Genomic DNA, 27,762 nt, shown 5'->3' with positions numbered 1-27,762 from the left:
TTCTATAACAGCAAAAGATTTATTTACAAAAACAGAAACTTTCCATTTATTACTCTTCAAACAATACAAAAGCTGTTTACAAGCAACAAAATGGAAATACAGAAAAAAAAGGATCAAAACAATAATTAAGCAGCACCAAAATATTAATTGATCACTGACACAGCTAATAGGATAAGAGAAAAACATATACTTTTGAATAAATATTGATTGCATTCATGCTAGAAAATACATCCATAATGGCTAGTTACCAACTGTCAGAGCATCAGCTTTACATAGCTTCATTATTTCACTCACTCATGGATTATGGCCTGCTAAAGAAAATCTCCAGAGTTTTAATAAGTGAACTGCAAGTCAATATCCTCTCTAGATAGCGACAATCTAGCAGCCATTTTGTGGTTCTTTAAGATCATATGGGCAGAGCCTAGAAAATTAAACGCTCTGCCGACAAACTGAAACCTGCTCTGATGATGTCAAATCATTTCATATATATATATATATATATATATATATATATAGTCTTGTTAGTCATTCTCAAAAAGCTCCGTTCTATCTTCTGCAATTGCTGCATAGAAGAATAAACAAAAACTTATTGACGTATACTGCTTGATACAACAGTGGAATACATTTTTGGTTGCTTATGACACAATGGTCCTAAACAGATTATACATTGTAAATATCAAAAGTAAAAAAAATGCACTATATGGTTTGAAAATAGCTTATTTAAAACTGCGTGTCTATATTGTGGATGAGTGTTTATTGCACTAATATCAAGTCTGAGTCAGGGTGTTTAAGAAACAGTGTTAGTTAGATGTCCAAGACAGGTTTTGTTAAAAATCTTTTTTATATATTATATACACACAAGCACCTTTTAAATGCTTACCTGCAGCTAATTTAATTACCCTCTTGCCCAACAATCTAATTTTGTGTCTTTGCACTATTCTATACAATCAGTACCTGTGTCTCTGAACTCAGATCCTGAAGTTTACATACGCAATGCAGGAGTGTGAAATATGCTCTCACTTTTCTCTGATTTCACTGACAGTATTACACCCAAATTTATTTAGCACAAAACTGGCTCCACGGAACATTTCAAATCTTGTCTCGAGTTTCCTTTTGAGTGAGAGAGATGGTGGTTGGGAATTCATCACTGCTTTGCAGTTATACTGTTTTAAAATGCCTGTCCTGTGACTGCTGACTTCAGCAAGTAATTCTGTCTGAATCCAAGCAAAGTGCAATAGGGTGCCCATTTGGCATTGTAGCTCAGAGTCTGAGAAATTCAAAATGGCAGATGAGGATAGGCTCATGAGATTTCAGCCATGCACAGAATATACTAGTCGGAAAACAAATTTTAATGGGTCAGATTTGTGCTTTATCTTGGTTAATACGGTTGCTTTTTTGATTTTAGAAATTGTCATGATAATTGCAAGCTTCTTCAAGAAAAGAAATCCAAGGGATAATCTAAGAGACAAAATGACATCATCAGTTTAGCTCTTGATTCATCCAGTGTTAAATCAGTCTGTTCTATTAAATAATAATGGATTAGCTGGATTTTAGAACAAATAGATTAAAACTCTATAGGTTTCCTTAAAGATTACATGCATTCCAGAAAACATCAACTTCAATCATTCCATCAATACTTTGGAGTTGACTAGAATTCCAGATTGATTATATCACAGGGTTCATATAAAGAATTTATATAAACAAAAAAATTGAAACAGTACGCATCCAAATATTATTTATATATAAAATTGTTAATGCTGGTTCAATAAATAATTCTAAGCTGATCTAACAGCACCATTTGAGGGCAAATACCCTAAGGAAGGTAGGTGAGGCCATACAAAACCACGTCCCTTTTGCAGTTTGTATCTTCTTCAAAGACTAATAACCTGAAAATCTGCAAGATAAGTGTCCACTGATCCAGGATTGGTGGTAATCACAATGACCACAGTAGAGTATATAAATTTTCAATATACAACTGCCATTTGAATACCAAAAAGGAATTGGACTATAACCAGGCAACAATTAAATTGTTTAAGTTTAGTAGTACTGCTTGTTTTTTGATTTTTAAACTAGGACATCACAGCATGTATATTATGGTCTTTGAGAGTGTACACGATTTAGATAACTATGCACCTGGCTCGTACAAAGAAAAGTAAAATGGATTACATAGAGTATTACACACCAACAATAACTTTCCTATTCAAGGCAGAGAAAACCTATGGTCCCCCATTCATTTCTAACTTTTGTGTCTGCTAATACATGCAATTATTTGCTTGGGATTGCTAAAACCTGGAACATCTGAATTCATCACTTTATTCAATATTCTTGTGGATTAAAAAGGATGCAAAGAGTGCATTTTTAATTGACAGTGCTATAATAAATGGGTAGTTGAACTTCTGGATCCCACAGGATTAAAAAAAAAAAACACCACAGACCCAAGTATGGATGGACCCAAAAATCTGGAATGAATATGGGACCAGTAGATGTTTCCAGCACTTACGGAGCATATGACTCCACGTAATGATCCAACTCTTCCTTGTGAAATCTCACAATGAACACTAAAGCTGGCAGAAAGATCTTTCACATTGGAAGTAAAACAACTTTTTCAAGAAAAACTTTTATAAAAGACTGTTCCAATTAGTACACTCTTTTAAATAACGTACAGTTAAGCTGTATTATTTTTTCCTCTAAAAACATACATCAGAAACTTCAAGGTATTCATTTTGTAGATAGCATTGGGAACATATGCAATTAAATTCTTAATCAAATAGTCCTAAATCACAGTTAATTTAGCAAACTGTGTACAATAAATGTATCCAAAACTCTTCTTTCAGAGGGGCTGGGTGGAAGAGGTGTTCGTAGGGTGAGGAAAGTCATCTTTTTCTAAAATAAATGCACCACTATGATGTTACATGAACTGCAATCGATGCAAGTCACATATTTACTTATTTTAAATACTGGTTGGATTTATTTTTGCCCCAAAACTTCTCAATTGAGTAATGTGATGCTTGGAAACTTCCTTACTCATCTCAGTATAACTGGCAGTCAATGTTTTCAAAGGGCCACATGTCGGTTTGAATTCCAAGTGTGTCAAATCCACTGCACTCTTCAATGACCAACGGTCAAAGACTTCTCAAATTAATCTTTGTACAATAGGCATTTTCTGCAGACAATTATATATAAGTGCTAGACGGAGACCACTACTAGCACAAGATGTAGTGTGGCAATTTGAAATATTAATTTAAGTTAATAAACTTTAGATATGTGCATCAGTAAAACTTTAAATGAGGCTTTAAAGAGAACATGCAGGGAAGGGGAGCACATAGGCTTTGATTGAAATTGTAAGTGTTTAAACACATTACAAGTTATTTGAATTGTTTTGAAACAAGCTTTCGTAGAATACACCACTTACCAGTCTTCTAACACTAAATTATAATTTGTATAGATAAAACAATTGTTAAATAGATGATCCTGCATACCTAGTATCTTCGATGTTGACTTGATTTCTCCCCCCCCCCCACAAATTTCTCAACTGACTGTAGTAGTACTGAATTTAGTAAAAAATCTGAAGTGTGCCTAAACAGGATAACTAATTGACCATACCAAATGAAATGTTGCTCTGCAAAGTAAACAGATAGTTCATTAAATCAGATTTTTTTTTCCCAGTACAAGTTCTAATCTGTAAATTTGAAGAATAAAAAAGCATTCCTTCTTAGCCAAGTTATTAAGAGCAAAAGCTGCAAACACAATATCCTAATTTCTTAGGGTAAGTCACCATACTTTCAGAAGTTACTTTTTAATAGAAGACAAAAGGAGAAGAGGTGAAGTTGAACTTTCACCAGGCCCTACCATGAGTGAAAAGAATTGTCCATTTGACAAATGCCATTTCCCTGAAGATGCTTGGGTGCCTGTCAAGGTGTCATCAGAGTTGGGAATGTGTTGAAAGTCCATTCCTAATGTACATTGAAGATTGCACTCATTTGACATGGATAAATTGGAATACATAAGGTCTGTGGGGTTTTCTTAACATTAGTCAAAAATGTGTATGTAGGTTTCTTGTATGAGTGAGTGAAATTATTTTAAAAACGGATATAGTTAATGATTTATCACTGGAACTAATAAATATAGCCCTTAAGCATTCAGATTATTCCACACAGCAGTATGAAAGTAACACTGATCAAAGCGAAAGTGGGTAAAATGTGTATAATTTAATAGCGCAGGCTCAAAGTCTTGCCAGGCATCCATGTTACCACACCTTCAAGTACAGGTAGAAGAAGTCTGAACCGAGAAAATGTTTTTAGGTATTTTTGGAAGAGTGTTATGCATGGACTGAACAGTAGAGGGTGCTCATAAGATGTCAAGACACTGCAGAGGCTGGGATCATCAGTCAATTAACATTTACTGGTTAAAAATAAATATCAAACTCATCACAAATAGCGTAATAGAACTTTAAAACCTGATCTCTGCCAGGCTTCCATGCTGCCCATTGAAGAGTTCAATTCAAACTTCATACCACTGCACCATTAGGATAGGCAAAATTAAATGTCTTTAACCTTCATTAATGAGACCATTCGTGAAATAAAACACTGGACTGGAATAGCATTTTGCACTGCTGTGTGAAGCATGAATGGATGTTCAGGCTTGCTTTTACTTATTATGGTGTTTTATCATATCACACATGTTTCTTCTTGTTACCATAACTAATTATCCTGATGCTTCTCCTGAACACTGTCATTTATTTTCATATTTATATTATACACTGCACCTTTAATCAGGTCAACACTATCTTCTCTGAATTATTCAAAACGATCAACTTTCAGGGAAAATTGATACAAGAAAAAAATAGAACTTGATTGGGGAAAAATAGTAGTTTCATAACCAAAAACATTATATAAATGTTGAATACTGTGCTACAAAAAAAAAACTAATATTGTAGCATTATTTCTAGCTGCGTGTGCTTCTGGCTTTAAGCCTAAGCTATTCATTCAGAAATATGAGACAATGGAAGAACATCCTGCACTGCAGTCTCCATATTGGTTTCCTCTGAGGGAGAAGGTTCATCACCTTCTTTTTGTTCTATATGTGTATCTGTTCGGTCAGGTGACTCAACTCGACCTTTAATCTCGGCAGCGCCAGGATGGTTTTTCCTCAAATGTTGGTTCAGAGTGCCTTGGAACGGGAAACATTTACCACAGATTTCGCAGCGGTATGGCTTGTCATCGGTGTGTCCGCGAATGTGATATTCAAGTTGGTCTTTCCGTGTATACTTTTTCCCACAAAAGCGGCAGACGAAAGGAGTTATTCCCATGTGGAGCCGCATGTGTCGGTCGAGGCTCCCTTTCTGGTTGAAGGATTTTCCACAGTAGATGCAGATTAACCTTTGATTGTATGGAAACCAGTGTTCCCTTGCGTCATGGTCATGGGGATTACTCTCAAAACCTTGTCTGTTTGGCCCACTGTCGCCATCAGAAGACTGACTAATCACATTTTGCCCTTCATTCTGTATCTGTATATTTCGTTTCAGTCGACCTCGACCTCTAAAATTACTAAGCATAGATCTAGAGGGGCTTGAATTTGTGAGGCAACTATAGGTGGTTGACAAGCCAGCTGACTGTGATGCTGGTTGAGATAGTGAGAAAGCCTGCTGTAATACTGGTCCGTATGAGCTAACGTTCACAGCCACCATTCTGTCCACATGATCTCCATCCACCATCTCTGTGTGATAACCATCATCACCTACTGATGAGCTATCAGAACAACTTGGCCGATCGGATTTTTCCATTTTAACTTTGACCTCGGTTATCTGGGCGCCGATTGGATTGCTTTCCCTCACTATTAACTCTGCTTGCTCATGATCCCCTTCAATTTGGATTTCATGCTCAGAAATGCTACCACTGCTTCCAGGGTCAGAGTGCCTTTCTTCCATAGTCCGATTCTGAAAACTTCGGTTTGGTGTGGCCTCCATACGTGTTTCGTTAGCAATTGTTGTCTGTCGTACCTGGCCATAATATGGAGGAGAGATTTCAACTGGATTTAAGAAGCGGCTGTTGCTCTCCCTAACTCCATTGCGATTTCCCTGATTATCTTCAGTACTGACAACTACAGAGTCGATACTCACAATACTGAATTTCGAGTGAATGCTCTCCAAGATCTGAGTACATTTGTCAATTATGCACTGCATTTGCAGAAAGCTTGCAGCAGTAAGAAAGCTAACAACATCTTTCAAGTGCAATGATAGTCTTCCAGTGTAACAAAATGAAAGTAACTGTTCAAATACATCTGGATTTTTAATAACTGATATTGATAAACCACTCATGGTGCTCAGTGCTGAATGATCACGGAAATACGGGGAGCTGGCAGCGAGGACAGCCTTGTGGGCTCTGAATGGCTGACCCTGAATGTGAACTATAATGTCACATAATTTTCCTTGTAAGCGTAGCTCATTAAGTTGGCTCAGAACACAGTTGCTGTACTCAGGCACATCAAACTGGATATAACCACCGCTATCCATTTCTTCTATGGTCAATCTTGAAAACCTGTGAGGGTCACAAAATGAAACAAATAAAACCACTGTAATCAATCCTTACAGGAAAGAATTTCAGATATTTATCTTGCATTGAATGGAAATTGGTTACAGATACACAGAGCATGTGACCTCTAAATAGCCAAAAGCTCATCATAAGGGTACACCAATTGTACACCATTCATGTAAACTAACTACTAATATCCTTTAGGGAAGGAAATCTGTCGTCTTTACCCAGTCTGGCCTACATGTGACTCCAGATCGACAGCAATGTGATTGACTCGTAAATGCCCTCAGGGTTGGACAATAAATGCTTGCCCAGCTAGCGACTCCCACATCCCATGAACGAATAAAACAACCGCTCAGCTCCAATAAGTGCAGGATAACACATAATTGGAATTTGTATACACCATAAAAAAGACAATGTATCAGGGCACGCATTGTATTACAAGAAAGAATGTTTAGGATGAAGGGGCCAGTCAAACAGCGAGAATAAAGCTTGGGAGTTTAAAAAATATACAAATAAAATAGTGGACGCTGGAGATCTGAACTAAAAACAAAGTGCTGGAAAAACGTAGCCACATTAGTAGCATCGGTAAAAGGAGACAATGAATCCAATTTGACTTCTATGGATTTTGAGAAAAAATGTGCAGCAAATGTGCAGCAAACTGCAAGCCATGTACAAAATTGCACAACATACTTAAAAAAACAAACAAATGCCAATGTGGAAGGAGATACATATCAAGAAGAAAATTGAACTAAATATTCATTTTTCAGAGAACTTAGATCCATATTTCATTCCTGACATGCAAGTAAAACAATTTCTTATTCTCTCTTGTTTTTAAGCAAAGTAAAGCTATTCTATGCAAGTGAACAAAGGCCACTTGTGTCAAGTCAATTTATTTTGCCCACTTTCTCAAATCAAAAATGTTCGGTATTTAAGTGAAGCATTCTGAATACTTGCGAAGCTGCAAAATAATTTCTGTGCTATATATAGCATGGTATGAATTAGCTTTGCCACTGTCACACAAGCCATTTGACACTTCTTTTAAGCAGTGGTGCAAGAAAGTGAAGTATGCAAATTACAGCTATACTAGCATCAGGAATAGCTTAGCTTGTTTCTGCAACATTATTTCACAACAGTGCAAATAACATCAGACTCCTGTGCTTTTTAAAGGTGTTGAGATAAACTTCAATTGAAAAAATTGAAGCCAGGAAAATATTTTTTTTGTGCACGGTAGTTGGAAAAATGAGCCACCCTTTACACAGCTTGTGGCTATTATGCCTGTGCCGTCCAACAAAAGAGCACATCAGAAATCAAATGATTAATTCAACTAAACACATTCATATGGCATCACCAAACTCTGCTACAGAAAAGAGCACAAGATACAAAATGAATTCTATGGCATGTTTTCTATTCGTATCATATCCAGCACTCCAGGAACAGCACACTTAAAATCTTAACAGGAGGTAGATACCAGGGCCCGAGGGAAATCTTGACTGCTAAGGCAGCACTATTTTAAGCCCATGCACTGATCAACTGCAGCAAAATCGTTACTCCTGCAAATAAAAATATTCACTTGATATAGCTAAATTCTGAAAGTTTATCACTCAGGGCAGAAAGTACAAAGATTTCATGTGTACGGTGCCGGCTCACCAGAATATATTTAGACGGAGGGGGGAAAAACGTTGCACTTCGGCAGTTAGGGAAATAGTGAAATAGCACCAGGCAATCTCAGGTCAATTTGTAATTGCCTGGCAGGCAGGTTTTTTCAAATTAAGTACAGTAATTTCAGCTTTGACCATACATGTTTCCAGGCCAAATCTGTACTATCTGGAAAATGTTCCCTTTTTGAAAAGCTTTTACTCATTGCACTATGCTTCAAATTTGAGGTTATTCTCAGGACAGTCCTAAGTTGAGGGACAGGCCAAAAAATACCTTCGATAAAATCAACAGGAGAAGTGGCTAATCACCAAAAGATCAGACAGTTCACAAGAGTAGGCCATTCGGCCCTTCATGCCTGCTCCACCATTCGCCACGGTAGCACAGTGGTTAGCACTTTTGCTTCACAGCTCCAGCGATCTCCCCGTGTCTGCATGGGTTTCCTCCGGGTGCTCCAGTTTCCTCCCGTAGTCCAAAGACGTGTGGGTTAGGTGGATTGGCCATGCTGAATTGCCCGTAGTGTCCAAAATGATTAAGTTGTGTTACGCGGATAAGGTGGAAATGTGGGCTTAAATAGGGTGCTCTTTCAAAGGGTTGGTGCAGACTCAATGGGCTGAATGGCCTCCTTCTGCACTGTAAATTCTATCATTCAATACGATCATGGCTGACCTTCCGCCTAAACTTCACTTTTCTCATTAGCTCTATATGCTCCTTTATCCCATTAGTGTCCAGAAATCAATTAAACACGGATTCTTCTCCATAGAACTCAAGTCTCATCCTTGGTACCATCTCTTTAAATCTCTTCCATGGAAGAACAGAAGAAATTGGGACAGCAGTCAACCAGACAACCCCTCAAGCTTGATCCACCATCCAATACAATTGTGGCTGATCTTCTGTCTTAACTCTTTTTCTTACCTGCTCCCCATTGCCTTGATTCCTTGAAAGAGTAAAAACTTGCCCATCTAAGCTTTAAATATATTTAACGATGAAGCATGCCAAATCCTCTGGGATAGAGAATTCCAAAGATTCCTAGCCTTCGGATTGAAGAAATTTCTCATTTCAGTGTGATCAGTCCTTTATTCTAAAACTGCTCCAATTTTCTAGACTCCACAGCTAGGGAAACAACTTATGTCTACCCTGTCAAGTCCCTTTAGAATCCTGTATGTTTCAATGAGATGGTGACTACTCATTCCACTCAACCCCAGTCAGTGTCGGCCCAATTTATCAAAGTCTCTCATCTTAGGGCATCTTTGGAACTAATCTATTGAACCTTTGCTATAAAACCTCCACAGCAAAGTGTATCCTTCCTCAGACTACGCCCAACCTGCGCACAGTATTCCCAGCGTGGTCGCACCAAAGATTTGTACAATTGTAGCAAGACTTCCTTATCCTGGCACTCCAAAGATCACCATGCCATGTGTCTTCCTAATTATATGCTGTAGCTCATGCTAACTTTGAGTCCATTGTACAACCCAAGCCACTCCAAACATCACAAGTTTCATACCTTTTTAAAATACACTACTTTTCTATTCTCAAGACAAAACTGATCAACTTCACACTTGTGCATATTGTACTGCGTCTGTCACCTTGTTGCCCAATCACAACCGGTCCTTTTCCATTTGCAGCCGGTGTTCTCCTTTATATTCCCGACTAGCTTTGTATCATCAGCCACTCTAGATACATTATCATTTAGATGCAACATCAAATGGAGACTCGGGAGAAAGGAGCCCAAACTAAGATGATACTGTAAATCCGAAATAACTTTTCCAATTGCCAATACTCTCCCTGACAAGTTGTAGCCCAACAGAGATAGTTAAGAATGTCTTTAACACTCTTAAATGTCATCGTAAAGTGTCATCAGGTCAGCATTAGGTGAATACATTTAAAGAATCCGGTGTTTCCCCAAAAAAGTATTGATGCAAGATGGATTATCAATTTGAGAAATATAATTTGGACAGAACAAGACATATGAAGGAAGGTACAGTACCTCCACCGCCAGTCATGTCAGTCAGAGGAAACATTTTTTCATTTGCAATTTAAGAACAGGTGTATTTTATGTCCCCATTGTTTTATTGAAGTGAGAAGCCAAATAGATTCAATTACAGGGATCACACTTTAAAACTGAACAAATATTGTACATCAAGTCACTTAAAAAAGTTTATCCAGTATTATTTATCTTTCATTTTAAAATGGCAGGCAGTTAATAATTGGCCACAGCTCTTGCCCATTTGACCTATCCGCCTGAGTAAGCAAATTTCTTACCCTCACCCTCCATCCCAGCAGACTGGTTGAGAGTACATCTCCGAAAAGGAAAACTAAACATAAGTGAAATCCACTTGCAGCAGATTCATCACAGAGCACCACTAGGCACGTATCGCGAATCAACTGACTGAAATATTAGTTTGGTTCTTTCTCCATAGCTCAGTGGGCCTCGACCAGTGTACTCGTTAGCCACACAGGTTAAAAAGGCTTCACTCAAGACTTCACTTCTATTCCAGATTAGTTTCTCTCAGCTGGGGCACACTCAAAGTTGCTACAGTTGCCCAAGTACCCATGGACTGAGGAATCATAGAATCCCTACAGTGCAGGAGGTCATTTTGCCCATCAGGTCTGCACTAACCCTCCAAAAGAGCACCCCACCCAGGCTGCTGCCCCACCCCTGCATTCTCACCCAACCTTTGGACACGAAGGAGCAATTTAGCTTGGCCAAAACACCCAACCTGTACATCTTTGGACGCTGGGAGGAAACCGGAGCATCCCGAAATGGAAAACAAATTCAATCAAGGCTTTCAATGCTCAAGATGTGGGAAACAGTGGTGCAGTGGCAATGTCACTGGACTAGTAATCCAGAGGCCTGGGCTAATACTCTGAGAATGTGGGCTCAAATCCCACCAAGGCATCTGGCGGATTAGGGTTAAAAACAATTAACAAAATGTGGAACTGAAAGCTAATCACAACAATTGTGACCATGAAACTAATCATCGATCGTCACAAAAAACCATATTGAAAAGAAAATCTAACATTTTTACCTGGACTACATGTGACTCTAGACCCATAGCAATATGTTGTCTCTTAAATGCCCTTCGAAATGGCCTAGCAACCCACATCCCATGAAAATAAAACTATCAGTGGCCCCTATTGGAATGCATGCACGTGAAACTTGGTTGAAGACACAAACTGGTTTGACCTGTGATAAGACCCACAATGCAGCAGCCTACCAATTTTTATTCAGAGCCCGACTGAGAAAGAATGACCACTCAGGTCAAGTACCAAAAGCAATGGTGTAGGAAAATTCCTACAGTGCACATCAGCCCATTGAGTCTGCACCAACCCTCTGAAAAACCACCCTACATAGGCCCACTCCATCCACCTTATCCCCATAACCTGCACATCTTTGGTCACAAAAGGTTAATTTAGCATGGCCAGTCCCCCTAACTTGAACAATTTTGGACTGTGGGAGGAAACCAGAGCACCCGGAGGAAATTTACACAGACAAGGGGAGAAAGTGCAAATTAAACACGTTACCCAAAGCTGGAATTGAACCAAGTTCCCTGGTGCTGTGAAGCAGCTGTGCTAACTACTGTGCCACCATGCCAAAGGAAAAAGAAAATTGGGAAGAAAATGAACTTTACCACTATAACTAAAAATAAAACATAACCAGCTTGCTTTTAAATGTTGTAAGGACCACTTAGTTTTATATTGAACTTGCAGCCAGCTATGCAATATCTGCACTGCTGTAAACAAGTGGAACTAATCTAATACAGGACATGACGGCAGGAGTTCCTCAGCCGTCTTCATCAATGACCTTCCTTCCATAAGGTCAGAAGTGTGGATGTTCGCTAATGATTGCACAATGTCCAACACCACTCACAACTCCTCTGATACCAATGCAGTCGATGTCCAAATGCAACAAAATCTGGACAATATCCAAGCTTTAGCTCATGTGGTAAGTAACATCTGCAGCACACGTGCCAGGCAATGATCATTTAAAACGAGAGAATCCAACACTTGACATTCAGTGGCACTTTCATCGTTTGGTTACCACTGACCAAAGTGAACTGGACTAACCATACAAATACTGTGGCTACAAGAACAAGCCAGAGCTTGAAATTCTGCAATGGATAACACCTCCTGACTCCCTAAAACCTATCCACCATGAAGAAGGCACTCTCCACTTGCAGCTCCAACACCATCCAAGACAAAGGAGCCCACTTGATTGGCACCCCATCCATCATCTTCAACATTCACTCCCTCCACCACTGACGCATAGTGGCAGCAACTGTGCACCATCTACACGATGCACTGGAGGAATTCACCAAGACTACTTAGACAGCACCTTCCAAACCTACGACCTCTGCATCTAAAAGGACAAGGGCAGCAGATGCCTGGGAACACCTCCAAGCCACACACCATATAGACTTGAAAATATATTATTCCTTCACTGTAGCTGGGTCAAAATCCTGGAACTTCCTGCCTAACAGCACTGTGTATCTATCTACATTATATGTACTGCAGTGGTTCAAGGCAACTCGCCATCACCTTCTCATTAGGGATGGGGCAATCAATGCTGACCTAGCTGAATGATTAGGAAATATATTAAGCACCTGGGAAGTGCTATATTAAGCCTCAGAACCCCTTGACTAAGAGGAAAAAGCAGTTAGCTACACCTTACAAGTGCCTCCACTGTTTAATAGCATATCCGTGCTCACTTATCCAACATATTACGGATAAAGGGAGAAATATTAAAATTGTATTGAAATAAAACATAATTGTGCATAAAAGTCAACATTTAAGATATTTGGATCAAAGTCACTATATCTGTTAACTTACTTGTTGCTACACTAATTATATGGAATGTTTGATCAGGAATATGGATGGCACAGTAGTTAGCACTGTTGCTTCACAGCGTTAGAGACCCAGGTTCGATTCCCGGCTTGGGTCACTGTCTGCGGAGTCTGCATGGTTTCCTCCAGGTGCTCCGGTTTCCTCCCACAAGTCCCAAAAGACGTGCTAATAGGTGAATTGAGTATTCTGAATTTTCCCTCAGTGGACCCGAACAGGCCCCAGAGTGTGGCGACTGGGGGATTTTCACAGTAACTTCATTGCAGTGTCACTGTAAGCCTATTTGTGACACTAATAAAGTTTATTATAACCAAAGGTGTTGTTTCCCCATAAGTAGAACTCATTGCCCAAGTAAATTGGTCTTTTAAAGCAGTTCAATTGAATTTTTAATTGTTGTAAATTGATAATCATCTTGACAAGACACAAAAATGTACTACATTTGCTGTCGTCATGAAACAATGGCTCCCAAAGAGCAAAATGTATTTTCCAAATTATAATCCAGAATTCAGCTACATCTGGAAACCAAACAGGAAACAGCATGATTAGCATATGAGTTTAGGTTCATGTTTTAAGACAGATGGCTTTTGTCATGCTTTGTTAAAAAGACAAGTTGCAATGCTAATTTTTCATCAATCCAATAATTTTCATTAAGTCTGTGTTTCTTGGGGCATTCAGTTGTATATTTTAGTAAGAGGAAGTAGATACATGCCTTTTACAGTAAAAGGAATGTTTTTCTGCTCGTGATACTCAAAATCAGGTTTAACACCACAAGATCTCAGAAAGATCTATATCCAATTCCCTTGCCAACTCCCCATACATTCACATTTTTCTTTTCAAATATTTAACCTCTTCCCTTTTGAAATATATTGCACATTCTGCTTCAACCAGTTTCCATTTCCTTGCAATCCTTTGTGCAAGAGGTTTCCCCCTAACCTCTCCTTTGGCAATGATCGTGAACACAAAACCATGACGGCATTCAAGCATAACATGAGCAACTTAGTTACCGATTCACTGACCAGTGGAAATAGCTTTCTCCTATTTACCTTATCAAAGCTATTCACAATTCTGAACACTTATCAGATCGTCTCTTAACCTTCTTTGTTCTACTGAAAAGAGCCCTAGTTTTTCCAGCATTTCCTCATAACTGTAGACTCAAGTACCCTCTCCGTGGGCTTGACATCCTTCTGAAAGTAGGGCGCCTAAAACTGGATGATATTTCTAACTGTGGTGCAATTACTTAGAGATTTCACATTGGCCTCTGTGCTTTTGCGTTCCGCTGCCCCATTTATAGATTACACTTTTTAAAAATGCTTCAACTTGCCCTATATTGAAAATTTGGGGCCTCTGAACCCAGAGACATATACTGAACCCTAACCATGTATAGTGTGTGCGTGTACATATATCCCCTTTTTTCCTCCCAAAAGCTTTCATTCACATTCACCTTCAAATAAATTTCAGCTAACATTGCATCTTACTTTCAGTTATTTTCTGAAAAGAAAATGCATCGAAGTACAGATAATATACGATAGGAACCTCCACAGTGAACTGGGGGGTGGGGGAAAACAGAACTTAAATCCCTCTCTTCCATTAACTACTGCTCTTCTCTCTCTTTCAACTAACCTCTTCTTAACCTTGCTGTTAGATTCTCTTTAAAAGCATGTACCAGATATTTTTTAAACAAACTTCGTCTTATCAAATGTCTTTTGAAACACCTGCTTCATTTCCTTTATCGATACACTTTGCCATTTCCTCAAACAACTCTATTAAAATGATCGAACATGGCTTTCCTTTCTCAAATTTATAATAATAATCTTTATTGTCACAAGTAGGCTTACATTAACACTGCAATAAAGTTACTGTGAAAATCCCCAAAGTATTCATTGTATCCCATACTTTGGCCCCTAGAAGCTAACCACCAAGTACTGATGGTAGACTCAAGTGCCCATCAGTTACCGGATGTATCGCTCTTTTTGAACAGAGGTGCTACATTAGCAATCCTTAAGGCCTCTGGCACAATACGAATTTATAAGGATGCTGGAAGGATGGTGCTCAACGTCCCTCAGCATCCTAAGCATGTGTACCACTGCAGCAAAGCACCCTTTTGAGTTCTGTTCTATTTGTCAATTTCACTTTATCTGTAGATCTCCTCGAACACCCTCTCATTCCATTAAGACACTCACATGTAAAAGTCAAAGTACTCAATTAGCACTTTCCAACATTTGTGTCCGTTCCTTTGTCTTCTCCAATAAGCTCTCCTATTTTTTCTAGATAAAAGCTAATAAACTGGTAGTGCAGTCAATTGCGGAAACGAGCTCTTAACTTAAAGAAAGGCAAGGTGAGGGAAACATGCAAAACGAACTCCAAAGTGCCACCTGGTGATCAGAGCCCACAAATGTACTGTGACGACTGACATAACAAAACTGAATGCAAAATGTTAGGACATGTTAAATGTGGATACAAAATACATGGCCCAAAATCTTGGCAACTAGGAGCCCACAAACTGTGCACAGGCAGCAGATGCTCAATGCAAAACTTGTAATGCCATGGGCATTTTTCTATTTTCCATCCTCTGTACAATTTTCTTTCTTGTGCATAGCCCTGGAATATATGCCCTTCCCCCCCGCCCCCCCAAAAAAGTTCTTTTTTTAAGGTAGAGTTTCCCTTCTAGAATAAAGAACAAAGAAATGTACAGCACAGGAACAGGCCCTTCGGCCCTCCAAGCCCGTGCCGACCATGCTGCCCGACTAAACTACAATCTTCTACACTTCCTGGGTCCGTATCCTTCTATTCCCATCCTATTCATATATTTGTCAAGATGCCCCTTAAATGTCCCTATCGTCCCTGCTTCCACTACCTCCTCCGGTAGCGAGTTCCAGGCACCTACTACCCTCTGCGTAAAAGACTTGCCTCGTACATCTACTCTAAACCTTGCCCCTCTCACCTTAAACCTATGCCCCCTAGTAATTGACCCCTCTACCCTGGGGAAAAGCCTCTGACTATCCACTCTGTCTATGCCCCTCATAATTTTGTATACCTCTATCAGGTCTCCCCTCAACCTCCTTCGTTCCAGTGAGAACAAACCGAGTTTATTCAATCGCTCCTCATAGCTAATGCCCTCCATACCAGGCAACATTCTGGTAAATCTCTTCTGCACCCTCTCTAAAGCCTCCACATCCTTCTGGTAGTGTGGCGACCAGAATTGAACACTATACTCCAAAGGTGCTTTACAAATTACTACAGCACTGTAATGAGGAGCAAGTCAACTTGCTGTTCTGCACAGGATGCTGCCAGGAGCAATAATCTGCAACTAAGATTGTGAAATATTCTCACCCATTGCACTGACCAAAACTTCACTTTCACTTAGGTCTTTGTTGCAAATAAAAACATTAAATTCAAAAATTGCCCCCTACATAACTGGCAAAGAATTAGATTAGGGAGCTGATCAAAATATACTTTTAAACAGAATTACATACTGGGACTCTATACCAGAAAGAGAGGTGGAAGCAGATTTCACAGGAATGTTCAAACGGCAATTGGGCATATATTTTGAGGATTAAATTGAAGAGTTATGGGGGTAAAAGCTGGGGTGAGAGCAAATTGGACTGTATGGTCAGTGCACAACAGGCTGAATGGCTTCTTTCTGTACTGGAAGGTTCTAGGATTCTGTAGCTCTGTGCTGTCTCATTGATACTTTCTGGAATTGGTTAATTTAAGGGCTGGAATATGAACTCTTAATTCAATCACAGCCAAAGTTTAGCAAGTAATGAAATGGCAACATTATGGCACAGATTTTACATTACTGCTTTTTGACAAGTGGGATTCTTACCAACACCCCCCCCCCACAAACCTGAGCATGGAAATGTGAGTTAATTATATATTTATTTTTAAAGTACCACACTGCATGTCTGGATGCAAATCTACATTAAATTAGTATTCATACATCTTGATTGTATACCCTTAAGACTACAGATTAGATCACAGACTGACTATTACAATGCATGCTCAACATTCCATGGAGCACTTTTCATTTGTGTACAATGCCATAATTGTAGGCATTTTCACATATTGGTTGCAAGTAAATGCTCTGTTTCAATCCTTAAAAAGAGGATCCTTTATCAGTGCAAAAATAAAACACTGAGGATGTTGAAAATCTGAAACAAAATCACGAAATGCTGCAAAAGTAAGTCAGGCAGCATCTGTGTAGAGACACGAAGTTAGTATTTCACGTTGATGGGTTAATATCAGAACGGGAAGAGGTGCAACAGGCTTTAAGACAGCACAAAAACAAGGAAGGGGAGTGGGGGGGGGGGGGGGGGGTAGCATGAATAAAAGGGAAGGTGTGTGATAGGCTGGGAGACAGGAGAGAGAACCGATGCTGCAAAGGCGAAGAAAGGTGGGGATGACAATGGGATAAGAAACAGAAAATGGGTCTAGAGGTCTAAATGGAAATAGCACATTATAATAGCTGCTGCCTAAAAAACTGGACTGTGATTACAATCAGAAATTGCAGAACACAATTGTGAATCCAGAAGGCTACGAAGTGCCTAACAGAGCTTCATTGAAACAGGGGAGACAGCCAAGGACAGAGAGGTCAGTGTGGGAACAGAGTAGAGAATTAAAATGGCATGACCGGAAGTTCAAGGTTTCATTCCCAGAAAGAATGGGGATGGTATGTGAAGCAATTACCCAACCAGCATTGGGGGTCCCCAGTGTAGAGAAGGTAAGATGAATGTAATCTTTATACTCATGTGACACACTGGTGTGACACAAACACTGCTTTCTGCAAGCAATGTTCAAACTACAGGTCTTCATTGTCAAAATATGTACTAAACTCAAATTGAACCCTAATGCACGTTTCTGCTTAGATTAAAGGGAAAACCAAATGACTTGCACCGTTCCAAACTGTACTTAGTTGAAAAGGGGGGGGGGGGAAAGAGGGAGAGAACACAAAACTGGTTGAAAACATTCAGCGACAAAAACAGCAAAAATAATTGCTTTGCAACTGCTTTTGTGCAACTCCACCACATTTCCCCCCATCTTCTTCCCAATGTTCTCATCCAAAATAATTTATTCCTTGCTAATAACAGTTCACTAACACCATACCTCAGCTAAATTCTTTATAGCACTAAACATCATGTCACCATCTCGTCCCAGATGCATGCAATTTTGGCAGGACATAAAGAATTTGAATCTCAACTCTTTTTCCTAACCTACCCGGAACCACCAATTCTTTTGTAGCATTCGGCTGTTGTCACCTCAACTGGGATTAAATCAACCAAGTAGAAAACAGGATTTGGTTGGAATCTTCCTGGTCTACATGGTTACACTAGTTACATGGAATCTGCCTTGGCCAGGGTCAACTCCCAACTTTACAGAATATTCTACTTGCAACCCGACTCTATTGCTGCTACTTGTAAACAGCTACTGATAGGTATTTAACAGGCATTACTGGTTTTCTCCACCGTTTGGGAGCACTTGTGGAGGAAAGCAAGCATTAACGAACATACCAACATTCAGTGGAAACCTAGGGTTTGCCATTTAAACCCTTAAAGTTTAAATAAACTCAAGATAAATGTTTTTTTTTGGGGTGGGTGGGATTGTATGAAGTCAACTAGATTTAATATTGGTTAACTTACCGCTCAATTAATCTAGCAAATGTAGAAATAAAAGTGGGAGCAAACCATTTAGCCCCTCAAGCTAAAATCATGGCTAATCTGATGTTAATCTCAGGTTCATCTTTCTACCCGTTTCCCATAATTCCCTATATTAAAAAAAACACCATTCTCAGCCTTTAATATATGAAATAGCCTCCTCAACCCTCGTCGGCAGAAAATTCCAAAGATTCGCAACCAGAGGAGAAATTTCTCCTAATCTGTCTTTAATCAGCGACCCCTTATTGAGATAATGCCTCCTAGTCCTTGATGGCAACACAAGTTTTGATGAAGAGAATTAGGAACTTTATAAAACAAGATGATGAAATGCAGGGTTTAGTAGATTTAATCTTCCCAATGAGCAATGCTTTCAGATGATCCGGAGAAAGAATATCAAAGAAAATACTCCCACTCCCTATAGTTCATTAGCTCAACGTGTGGAAGTCTGGAAAATATTTCAGCTTCCAGCTCACACAAATGAACTAAAGGGGAACCTTATGCTCCCATAAAGAATACTGTTCACACTGGGTAATACTATCTCCCATATCGCAAAGCATACTGCAATATTACCCTGCTATTAGTTTATTAGCATCATTGCACCCCTCAGACAAAAATCATGAAAAGAAAATATTCTAACAAGCATTTAAGACCATAAGACATAGGAGTGGAAGTAAGGCCATTCGGCCCATCGAGTCCACTCCACCATTCAATCATGGCTGATTTCAACTCCATTTACCCGCTCTCTCTCCATATCCCTTAATTCCTTGAGAAATCAAGAATTTGTCAACTTCTGTCTTAAAGACACTCAACGTCCCGGCCTCCACCGCCCTCTGTGGCAATGAATTCCACAGACCCACCACTCTCTGGCTGAATAAATTTCTCCTCATCTCTGTTCTAAAGTGACTCCCTTTTATTCTAAGGCTGTGCCCCCGGGTCCTAGTCTCCCCTGCTAATGGAAACAACTTCCCTACATCCACCCTATCTAAGCCATTCATTATCTTGTAACATTTCTTCCCCCTTCAACCTAGGAACTATAGCAGCATTCTTGTACATCTTTTTGATAGCGTCATGGATAAATACAGCCCAATCTGATATAGTTTCAGTCTTATCGACTTGTCGTTCGATATTTAGCTACTTTTTGTTGCTGTATTAAAAATCTTTACTGGCCCAATCTTGGGAAGAGCATAATGCAGATAAAGGGAAGTGCACAGCACAGATGTATTCTTACAAAGCGGAAAACATTTCTTAACCTACTTTGAATTATATTTCCCCTATAACATTGTGAAGCCATATACAATTAACAGCAAACCAACTAAAGCCATTCAAAACCAAGACCTGGAACATACAGGGAAAGATCATTACAAATGTGATAACAGCTTAAATCCGATTCCACACATGGCAGATTGCAGATCTTGAGCTTACATTCAAACATAAGCACTGATGCCAGTCCAGGACTCGCCCCAAAATGAAAGGGAATAAAGTAACAGTATATATAGCATTCTGATGCACCGGACAGCCATAGCATATTGGTGTCTCCACAATACTGATCAACTGTTAACAGGAGGCCCCAAGTAGAAATCAGCCCATTAAAACACGGAACAACAATCTGTCTGTTCTCGCCCACACTTATTAACTGGATTACCAAAGGCCTAGGAAGAGTTTACTTACCAACATTCTCGAATTAATGGAGTTTAATACACAAGATTTATGTCCTCTCAACCTGTCCAGTATCTCAGGCTCTGCACATCAGACTGCCATGGAAGCTTAGTTGTAAGGTTGTATTGTAAAACGAGAAGATACATCTGTACAAATTTGCTTCCACTACTCATTTTACAAGTGAGCAGCAGTGAAATTCACCGAACTTAAATTACAGTACGGTATAAGCATAGCCATAGTTAGCACTAGTCCCAACTTTATGTTTGCACTCTTAACTGGTCATGGTGGTTGAGTTCAAGCTCAACTCCAGCCTTGAGCACATAATCTAGGATCAATGCAGTACTGAAATATTGCTGCACTGACTTCAGGTGAGCGATGTCTGCCTTCTTAGCTGAACCTAAAAGATCTCACAGCATGATTCAAACAGAGCAAAGGATTTCTGGGTCACCTGGATAACATCCATTCTTCAACTAAAACAGGCTGCCTGATCATTTATCTTGTTCATATTTGTTGGAATATGCTATTTCCAAATGTTTTCGGAGTTTCACTAAAAGGCGATTTCTCAAAAGTACTTCCTTAAGCCGTGAAACCCCATGGAACGCCTGAAAATGTGAAATGAACTACTAAATGTAAACTTATCAGGACAGCTCCATTTAAATCAGTTAAAAATAAAAATTGCTATTAAAATTGATCACAGCACCATCAAAAATACAGCAAAACAGGCCTGAAATAAACTTGGGGCCCGTGGCGTTCTTGAATCTTAAGCCTTTCACACTTCATCACTGCTATAATTAACCTCATCACATTGCTGCATGGCAAAATTTCACTTATAATGGTTCAACCTTGTTTCCAAATGCAAGACATTGCAGATACTTCAGAAAGATCCTGTGTGATATTTTTATCTCGGTTGTGAATCTTCCTGCAATTCACCACTTTAATGCTTTAGGTGCTATATTACATGTTTAATACATTTTCCAGGGACTCTCCTCCAAATTCAACATTATGTCTCCTAAATCATGTAGTTTATTTAAATGGAAAAGCAAAACAAATGTATACCATCACAAAAATCAAGGAAAATAACCATAAAGATGGTTACAAATGGTACAAATGCTTCAGTGAATTTAGGCAATAACCTAATCTCAGGATTTCGAGGATGAACATAAACCACATGAGCTTCACTGTTGCCATTATAAGATAATTCAGCAAGGAAACGTATGGGTGACAAAATTATGTCAGCATTTGTCAGCATCAAAAATTAATATGGTATACCAAAACGAAGGACTTACATTTATGTCATGCTTTTAACATTGGGAAGCATCTGAGAGTGCTTCACAGGAGTGTCTTCAGACAAGCATTGACATAGCCACAGAAGGGAATATTAGGAGGGGATCACTGAAAGCTTAATGAAAGAAGTAGGTTTCAAGAATATTGAAGGAGGAGAGACACACGTGGAGGGATTGCAGTAGGAATTTCAGAACTTAGCACCGAGCTGGCTGAAGGCATGGTTTGTAATAGTGAACGAATGGAGGTAGTAACAACACGGTTTGAAAGGGAGGGGGACAGAAAGAGACCCGTTTACAGTTTCCTCTGACACAGGGGCTAAACTAAGGAAAGTTGGGTGGTCAGAAGTTTAACATGAATAGGATCAAGACGTGGGTCTCATAGAAAAGATGATCTTACAGAAGATGGGTGGAGAAAGGCGAGAAACTGGGTTACCATGGATTGAGCAAAGGGAAGGGAGGAAAATGGCAAGGACAACTGAATGAATGGTTTCCCATTCGGCCCATTGAGTCTGCACCAACCCTTCAAATGAGAATTCCACCCGCCATATCCCGTCTTATCTCTGCAGCCCCATAACCCAACCTACACATCCCTGGACACTAAGAGATAATTTACCATCACCAATCACCCTACCCCATAAATCTTTGGACGGTGGGAGGAAACGGAGCACCCAGAGGAAACCCACGCAGACGCAGGGAGAACGTACAAACTCCACACAGACAGTGACCAAAGGCTGGAATTGAACCCGGGTCCCTGGCACTGTGAGGGAGCTGTGCTAACCACTGTGCCGCCCATACAATGTTAGTCAAAAATCAATCCATATGCTCCTTGCACTTGTTGGAGGTGGGGGTGGGAAAGGGATTTAAGCAGAGTTGATAAAAAAAAACAGGTATATTACCTTTGTATTTCTGACTGTGATTGAGCAGTTTAGGCAGAGAAGATCAGGGTTCGGTAGAATAGACAGAGTATGCTTTAATGCCTATTCTCTTACTTCAGCCTCTGACACTCCTATACACGTGTCCTTGTCTCTACGTCACGGCCAAGTATTTAATTTTCACACCATTTAATTGATGGCAGAATGGTGAAAATAGACTGCATTTCAATAAACGCAAATCTCAAAAGATGTTTTATCTCTCTTCTGAGTTAAAATACAATTTCAGGAAGCAGTTTCTAAATTTCTGCTGATTCTGTTCTTAAACTGGCCACCTGGTACCCCAGGTATATTGCCCACCAATGTACTATCCTGCCTTGTGAGGAAGCAGCCTCTTGCCCTCCTCTCAGCTCAATTCCATGTCCCTGAAATTGTGGAAACATGAAGACTTGAACACTGAACATGCAGGATCACAGAAATCCAGTGGAATGCACTGGGACACCTGTGCTTTAATTTTACAACATGCAATTACAAATCTGAGTATGTATTCTGTAACCTCAGCATACTAATTTCCTTTCAACATTCCCCATGTTTCTGGTTTGCCTGGGTTATGTACCAAGTGGACAGACGGTCAATGCTGCACTGTAACCTGATACCAGGAGCTGCCAGAGAACAACCAGCATTTAGTATAGCGAGAAATGATATGGGCACTGGAGATCAAGACGTGGAATCAATCTGGGTAGAAATAAGAAATAGCAAGGGAAAGAAGTCCCTGGTGGGAGTAATCTATAGGTCCCCAGGCAGCAGTTCCACAGTGGGGCACAGTATAAACCAGGAAATACGGGGGGGCTTGTAAGAAAGGTACAGCAATAATCATTGGCGATTTTAATTTGCACATAGACTAAGTAGCCTAGAGGGAGAGTTCATTGAATGTATAAGATTATTTCTTGGAGCAATATGTTGTGGAACCAACCAGGGAGCAGGCTACTCTAGATTTGGAGGGATTAACGATCTTATAGTTAAGCATCCTCAAGGGAAGAGTGATCATCGCATAAGTTTGAGGGAGAAAAACTTCAGTCCCACACTAGCATTCTGGAATTAAACAAAAGATAATTGCATAGACAGGAGGACAGATTTGGCGCTAGCAGAGGTCAGGAAGACTAAAAGGCAGGGCAGTTGATGAGCAATGGTAGTTGTTTGAGATATTCAGTTCCTCCCAAATGAAATATATTCCAGAAAGGAAGGCATAACATCCATGGCTAATCAAGGAAGTTAAAAATAACAATGACAAAAACTAAGGTATAACATATTGCAAAGGCTAGTGGCAGGATGGATTGAGGGCAAAAAACTTCAGTCCCACACAAGCGTTCTGGAACAAAAGTAATTACATAGGCACAAGGAGAGATTTGGCCCTAGTAGACTGGGCAGGAAGAGTAAAAGGCAGGGCAGTTGATTGAGATATTCAGCTCCTCCCAAATAAAATATATTCCAGAGAGGAAAAAATATTGTAAGGGGGGGGGGGGGGGGGGGGGGGGAGAACATCCATGGCTAAGCAAGGAAGTTAAGATAACAAAGACAAAAACTAAGATATAACATGTTGCAAAGGCCAGTGGCAGGATTGGAAAACTTTTAAAGATCCACACTTTTAAAGAGTTATTAAAAAATAAAAAGCTCAACGGATTTTTTTTTGTTGAAACTAGCGCAAAATATAAAATAGGATAGCTAAAGTTTCTCGAAGTATATAAAAGGGAAGAGAGTAGCTAAAGTGCACATTGGTGCTTTGGAGGATGGGACCAGAGAGTTAATAGTGGGGAACATAGAAAAGACGGAGACACTAAATCAATATTTTGCTTCAGTTTACATGGAGGATACTAGTACTATCCCAATAGTAATGGATAATGCAGACGTAATGAAAGGGGAGGAACTTAGAACAATCATGATAGGGAAAAAGTACGAAATAAACTTTGGGATTGAAGGCAGACAGGGCCTGATGGCATACACCCTTGGGTCTCAAAGGAAGTGGCAGTATAATTGTGGACACATTGGTGAAAATATTCCTTAATTTTGAATGCAGGAAAGGATCCAGTGGTTTGGAAAAATGCTAATGTAAGCCTATATTTAAAAAGGGAGGGAGGCAGAAAGTAGGAAACTATAGAGCAGTTAGTTTAATATTGGTCATTGAGAAATTGTTAGAATCCATTATTCAGGAAAAACAGGACATTGGAAATTCAAAGCGCAATGCATCAGAGTCAGCATGGTTTTGTGAAGAGCTACCATGAGAATATTCGTCGGGCAATTGAGAGTGTAAGCCCATAGGTTAACACTCTAAACAGCAAAGTACTGAAGCTCCATCATAACAATGCCAAAGGTTACTGCACATCTCTCCAAAATGCAAAAGCTGTGAACAATTAGAAACAAATGTCACGGGCGACAGAATACCGGAACCTACTTAAAAGCAAGTCAAGTAGAAGGCAGGTAAACTGATGAAGAAACCTTTGAAAATGATAATTAAGCCACTGAAGTTGGGTGGATTATAATTACCCTTTTTAAAGTATGTGCAATAAAAATATACTCACGGGGCTGATAGATTTAACATCTGAAGTCAATCAAAATGGTGGCTCGGACTACAGCTAGCAGTATTTATTGTGTGTGAACGTAGACATATAGTAAATCAAAAAGATAAAAGTTTTCAACCAAATAAACCAGATGTGCATTTTACCAGGTAAAAGATGCTGCACAGTTACCACTGTTCAGCTGATTTCAGAATATTATATCACCATATGCACTGTTCAGTTTTAGATGATAATTGAATTATTCAGAACCAAACTGGCATTATGAAAAAATATTAAAGGGCACCTTCCATGCTATATCATTCTGTGTTACAGGGGGTGAGGCGTACGGGATTAGAAGAGGTGTGAGACATGGAGAAAAAATCAGCAAAAATTTGATGGGGTAAATGTCTATTCTACGCCATAAAATTCTAGTCTGAATTCTGAAAGTTCAACTATGCAAATAGCACAAAAACAATGTCATTAAGTTCTCAGGGAACTAGTATATGAATATTTTGAAATCAGTTCAGTCCACAAAATAAGCACATTTTTCGACAAGGGGTCAAAGGTGAAAGAACTTTGGATGGCAAAAATAAAATCCCATATTGCTTTCAGGTGACCGTATTTTGCACATCTTCGCGAAGTGTAATCTCCACAGTGGATTTCTTAGCCTAAAAACACATGCATTGGCAAGGAGGACGTGGGACAGAACCTTATTATTCTCATGCACAACTCAATGGCAACTGCCACTTGAGAATTCCACCTTGATTAGATTTGATTTTACTGATGCCCTCAAATTCTTTTCGAAATCTGGGCGCCGAGCCAACTCAAAACATGCGCTCGCCCTCGTAAGCACGAAGGTGCATGTTTTTATTTACACGGTCTTTCCCGCTACAGACTCTGCCCTCCGTTTGAATGTGAGCGTTAAAGGCCATGTGCTTGGAGCAAACTGGGATGGCAAGGTCAGTCTTGGGGGATACGGTGTAAGGAAAAAGTGTTAACAGAAGCCAATTGAAACACGGGGGGGGGGGGGGGGGGACACTTGATTTTAAGCCGGACCCTGTGTATTTGTGGGTGTATATACATATGCCGACACCACGGTCAACAACGGTTCTCTCATTTCGCTTTCACTTTTGCACAGTACCTCAAGTCAGTCTGCCGGCGAGAGTGACCCGCCAATCGAGTAGATGGGACTGATCATTTTGTTTTTCCGGGAGAATTTCGTGAGGGGCAGCAACATGTCTGTGGGACTGGGTTTATATTTCCTGACGGTCTGCCTGAAAAGAAATCGCGGCGGTTCATCAACCTTGGAGGAGGGGGCGTCGTGGACAATCCTCCTTGTTGCTGAACTCGCACCGATTGTTACGTTGACCGGTCATTCAAAATTACCCCCGCAAAAAGCCGGTCGTGAAAACATATGGAAATAATAAATAAATAAATAAACAGACAAGCTGCCCTTTAACTTGGAATCGGCGAGAGGGATATTGAAGTGACAGAAAGAGGAGGGAAGGGGACAATTTTTTTTTAAAGGTTGTCATGCGACTGAAATAAAAAAGGAGCGAGTTTGTTGGAAAAGAGGCGAAGGCGGAAACTTGTCTTGTGCTGAAGCCTGTCCTTGCGCCAGTGAGTGAGCGGAGTGAGTCCGAGCGCCGACAACTCGGCCGAGTACTTACTTGCTTCCGAACTTCACACACAACATGGAGGCCAGGCCCGGCCTGAACCCGCCGCTCGCGTTACCGCCGCTCGCCTCACCCCGCGTTTCATACTTACTCCGCTTTAGCCGTGCTGCGGGTTTGGGCCTTTTTTTTTTCTTTTTTCCCCCCCCACCTTCACATTTTTCCTCCTCCTCCTCCGGTTTTCTTGTCGTTTCCCCACCCACCAGCACCCGGTGCTGTCGCTGCCCAAAGGCCTCACGTACAGACCCCTCCCCCCCCAACCCCGTCCGAATAACCGCCCCGACCCGGAACTGAATCCAGCCGACGGGTCGACCACCCCCCACTTCCGGCAGCGAAGGCCGGCCCCTCCCCCTCCGCCGGCCCCTCCCACTCCGCCAAACCCGAGCGGAGCCGAGTTGAGAGGGTTCGGTGCCCGAGCGGAGCCGAAGGCGGGGCTCGGTTCCCGAGCGGAGCCGAAGGCGGGGCTCGGTGCCCGAGCGGAGCCGAAGGCGGGGCTCGGTGCCCGAGAGGAACCGAGTGGACGGCTTGAGTCCAGCTGAGAGCCTGTTATGATCCTGGACCAGGCACCCTCCACCTTTGTGAACCGCTGCAGTCCCTGAGGTGTAGGTACACCACCGTGCTGTTAGGGAGGTGTCGTGTTAGGTACACTGGTCTAACACTGGCTGCAACTGGATGCAGCTGAGATCAGAAAGACACTCCAGACCTTGAAGTTAGTTCAATCAGGTTTATTGAAATAATAGCACAGTTAGCACAGTTCTCTGTGAGTTCGACTCTCTGCTAACTTAAGTGTGGTTACCCTGACTGAACCAGACTAGCTCTTAGCCACGTGGTGGAGGTGTGGCATTGTAACAACACCCTTGACTGACTCTCTAGATGTTCATCAGTGGAAAGAGGAACAGTGTGAGTGCCTGGTGTCTTTTATAGTGAGATACCACCCCTGAGTGTCCTGCCTGCTTATTGGTCATGTCCTGTTCTCTGTGTCCATTAGCTGCTTGTCTGTATATCATTATGTGTGTGTCTGCATATCATGGCATCTCCCCTTTTTTTAAT

At 40.5% G+C, this 27,762-nt stretch overlaps 1 protein-coding gene across 3 annotated transcripts; it reads right to left on the bottom strand.

Moving 5' to 3' along the window:
* zbtb34 (zinc finger and BTB domain containing 34) lies at positions 1-26,925 on the bottom strand. 3 transcript variants are annotated; one of them, XM_072488516.1, is made up of 2 exons: positions 26,807-26,925; positions 1-6,536 (listed from the first exon to the last, which is right to left on the bottom strand). In XM_072488516.1, exon 2 carries the CDS (start codon positions 6,509-6,511, stop codon positions 4,982-4,984), a length of 1,530 nt encoding a protein of 509 aa, XP_072344617.1. In that variant the 5' UTR covers positions 6,512-6,536; positions 26,807-26,925; the 3' UTR covers positions 1-4,981. The 3 variants fall into 3 exon arrangements, with proteins under 3 accessions (XP_072344617.1, XP_072344616.1, XP_072344619.1); XM_072488515.1 differs by lacking the exon at positions 26,807-26,925 and adding an exon at positions 26,710-26,728; XM_072488518.1 differs by lacking the exon at positions 26,807-26,925 and adding an exon at positions 26,181-26,225.
* Positions 26,926-27,762: the final 837 nt, after the last annotated feature.

The sequence above is a fragment of the Scyliorhinus torazame genome, chromosome 22 (genome assembly GCF_047496885.1).
Source record: "Scyliorhinus torazame isolate Kashiwa2021f chromosome 22, sScyTor2.1, whole genome shotgun sequence".
Classification (NCBI taxonomy): domain Eukaryota; kingdom Metazoa; phylum Chordata; class Chondrichthyes; order Carcharhiniformes; family Scyliorhinidae; genus Scyliorhinus; species Scyliorhinus torazame.
The sequence above is the reverse complement of the archived record's forward strand: the minus strand, read 5'-3'. Positions and strand labels throughout refer to the sequence as shown.

What these genes read in the sequence shown, in the direction of transcription:
- zbtb34 (XM_072488516.1), bottom strand. Translation starts at nt 6,511, where the DNA reads ATGGATAGCGGTGGTTATATCCAGTTTGATGTGCCTGAGTACAGCAAC.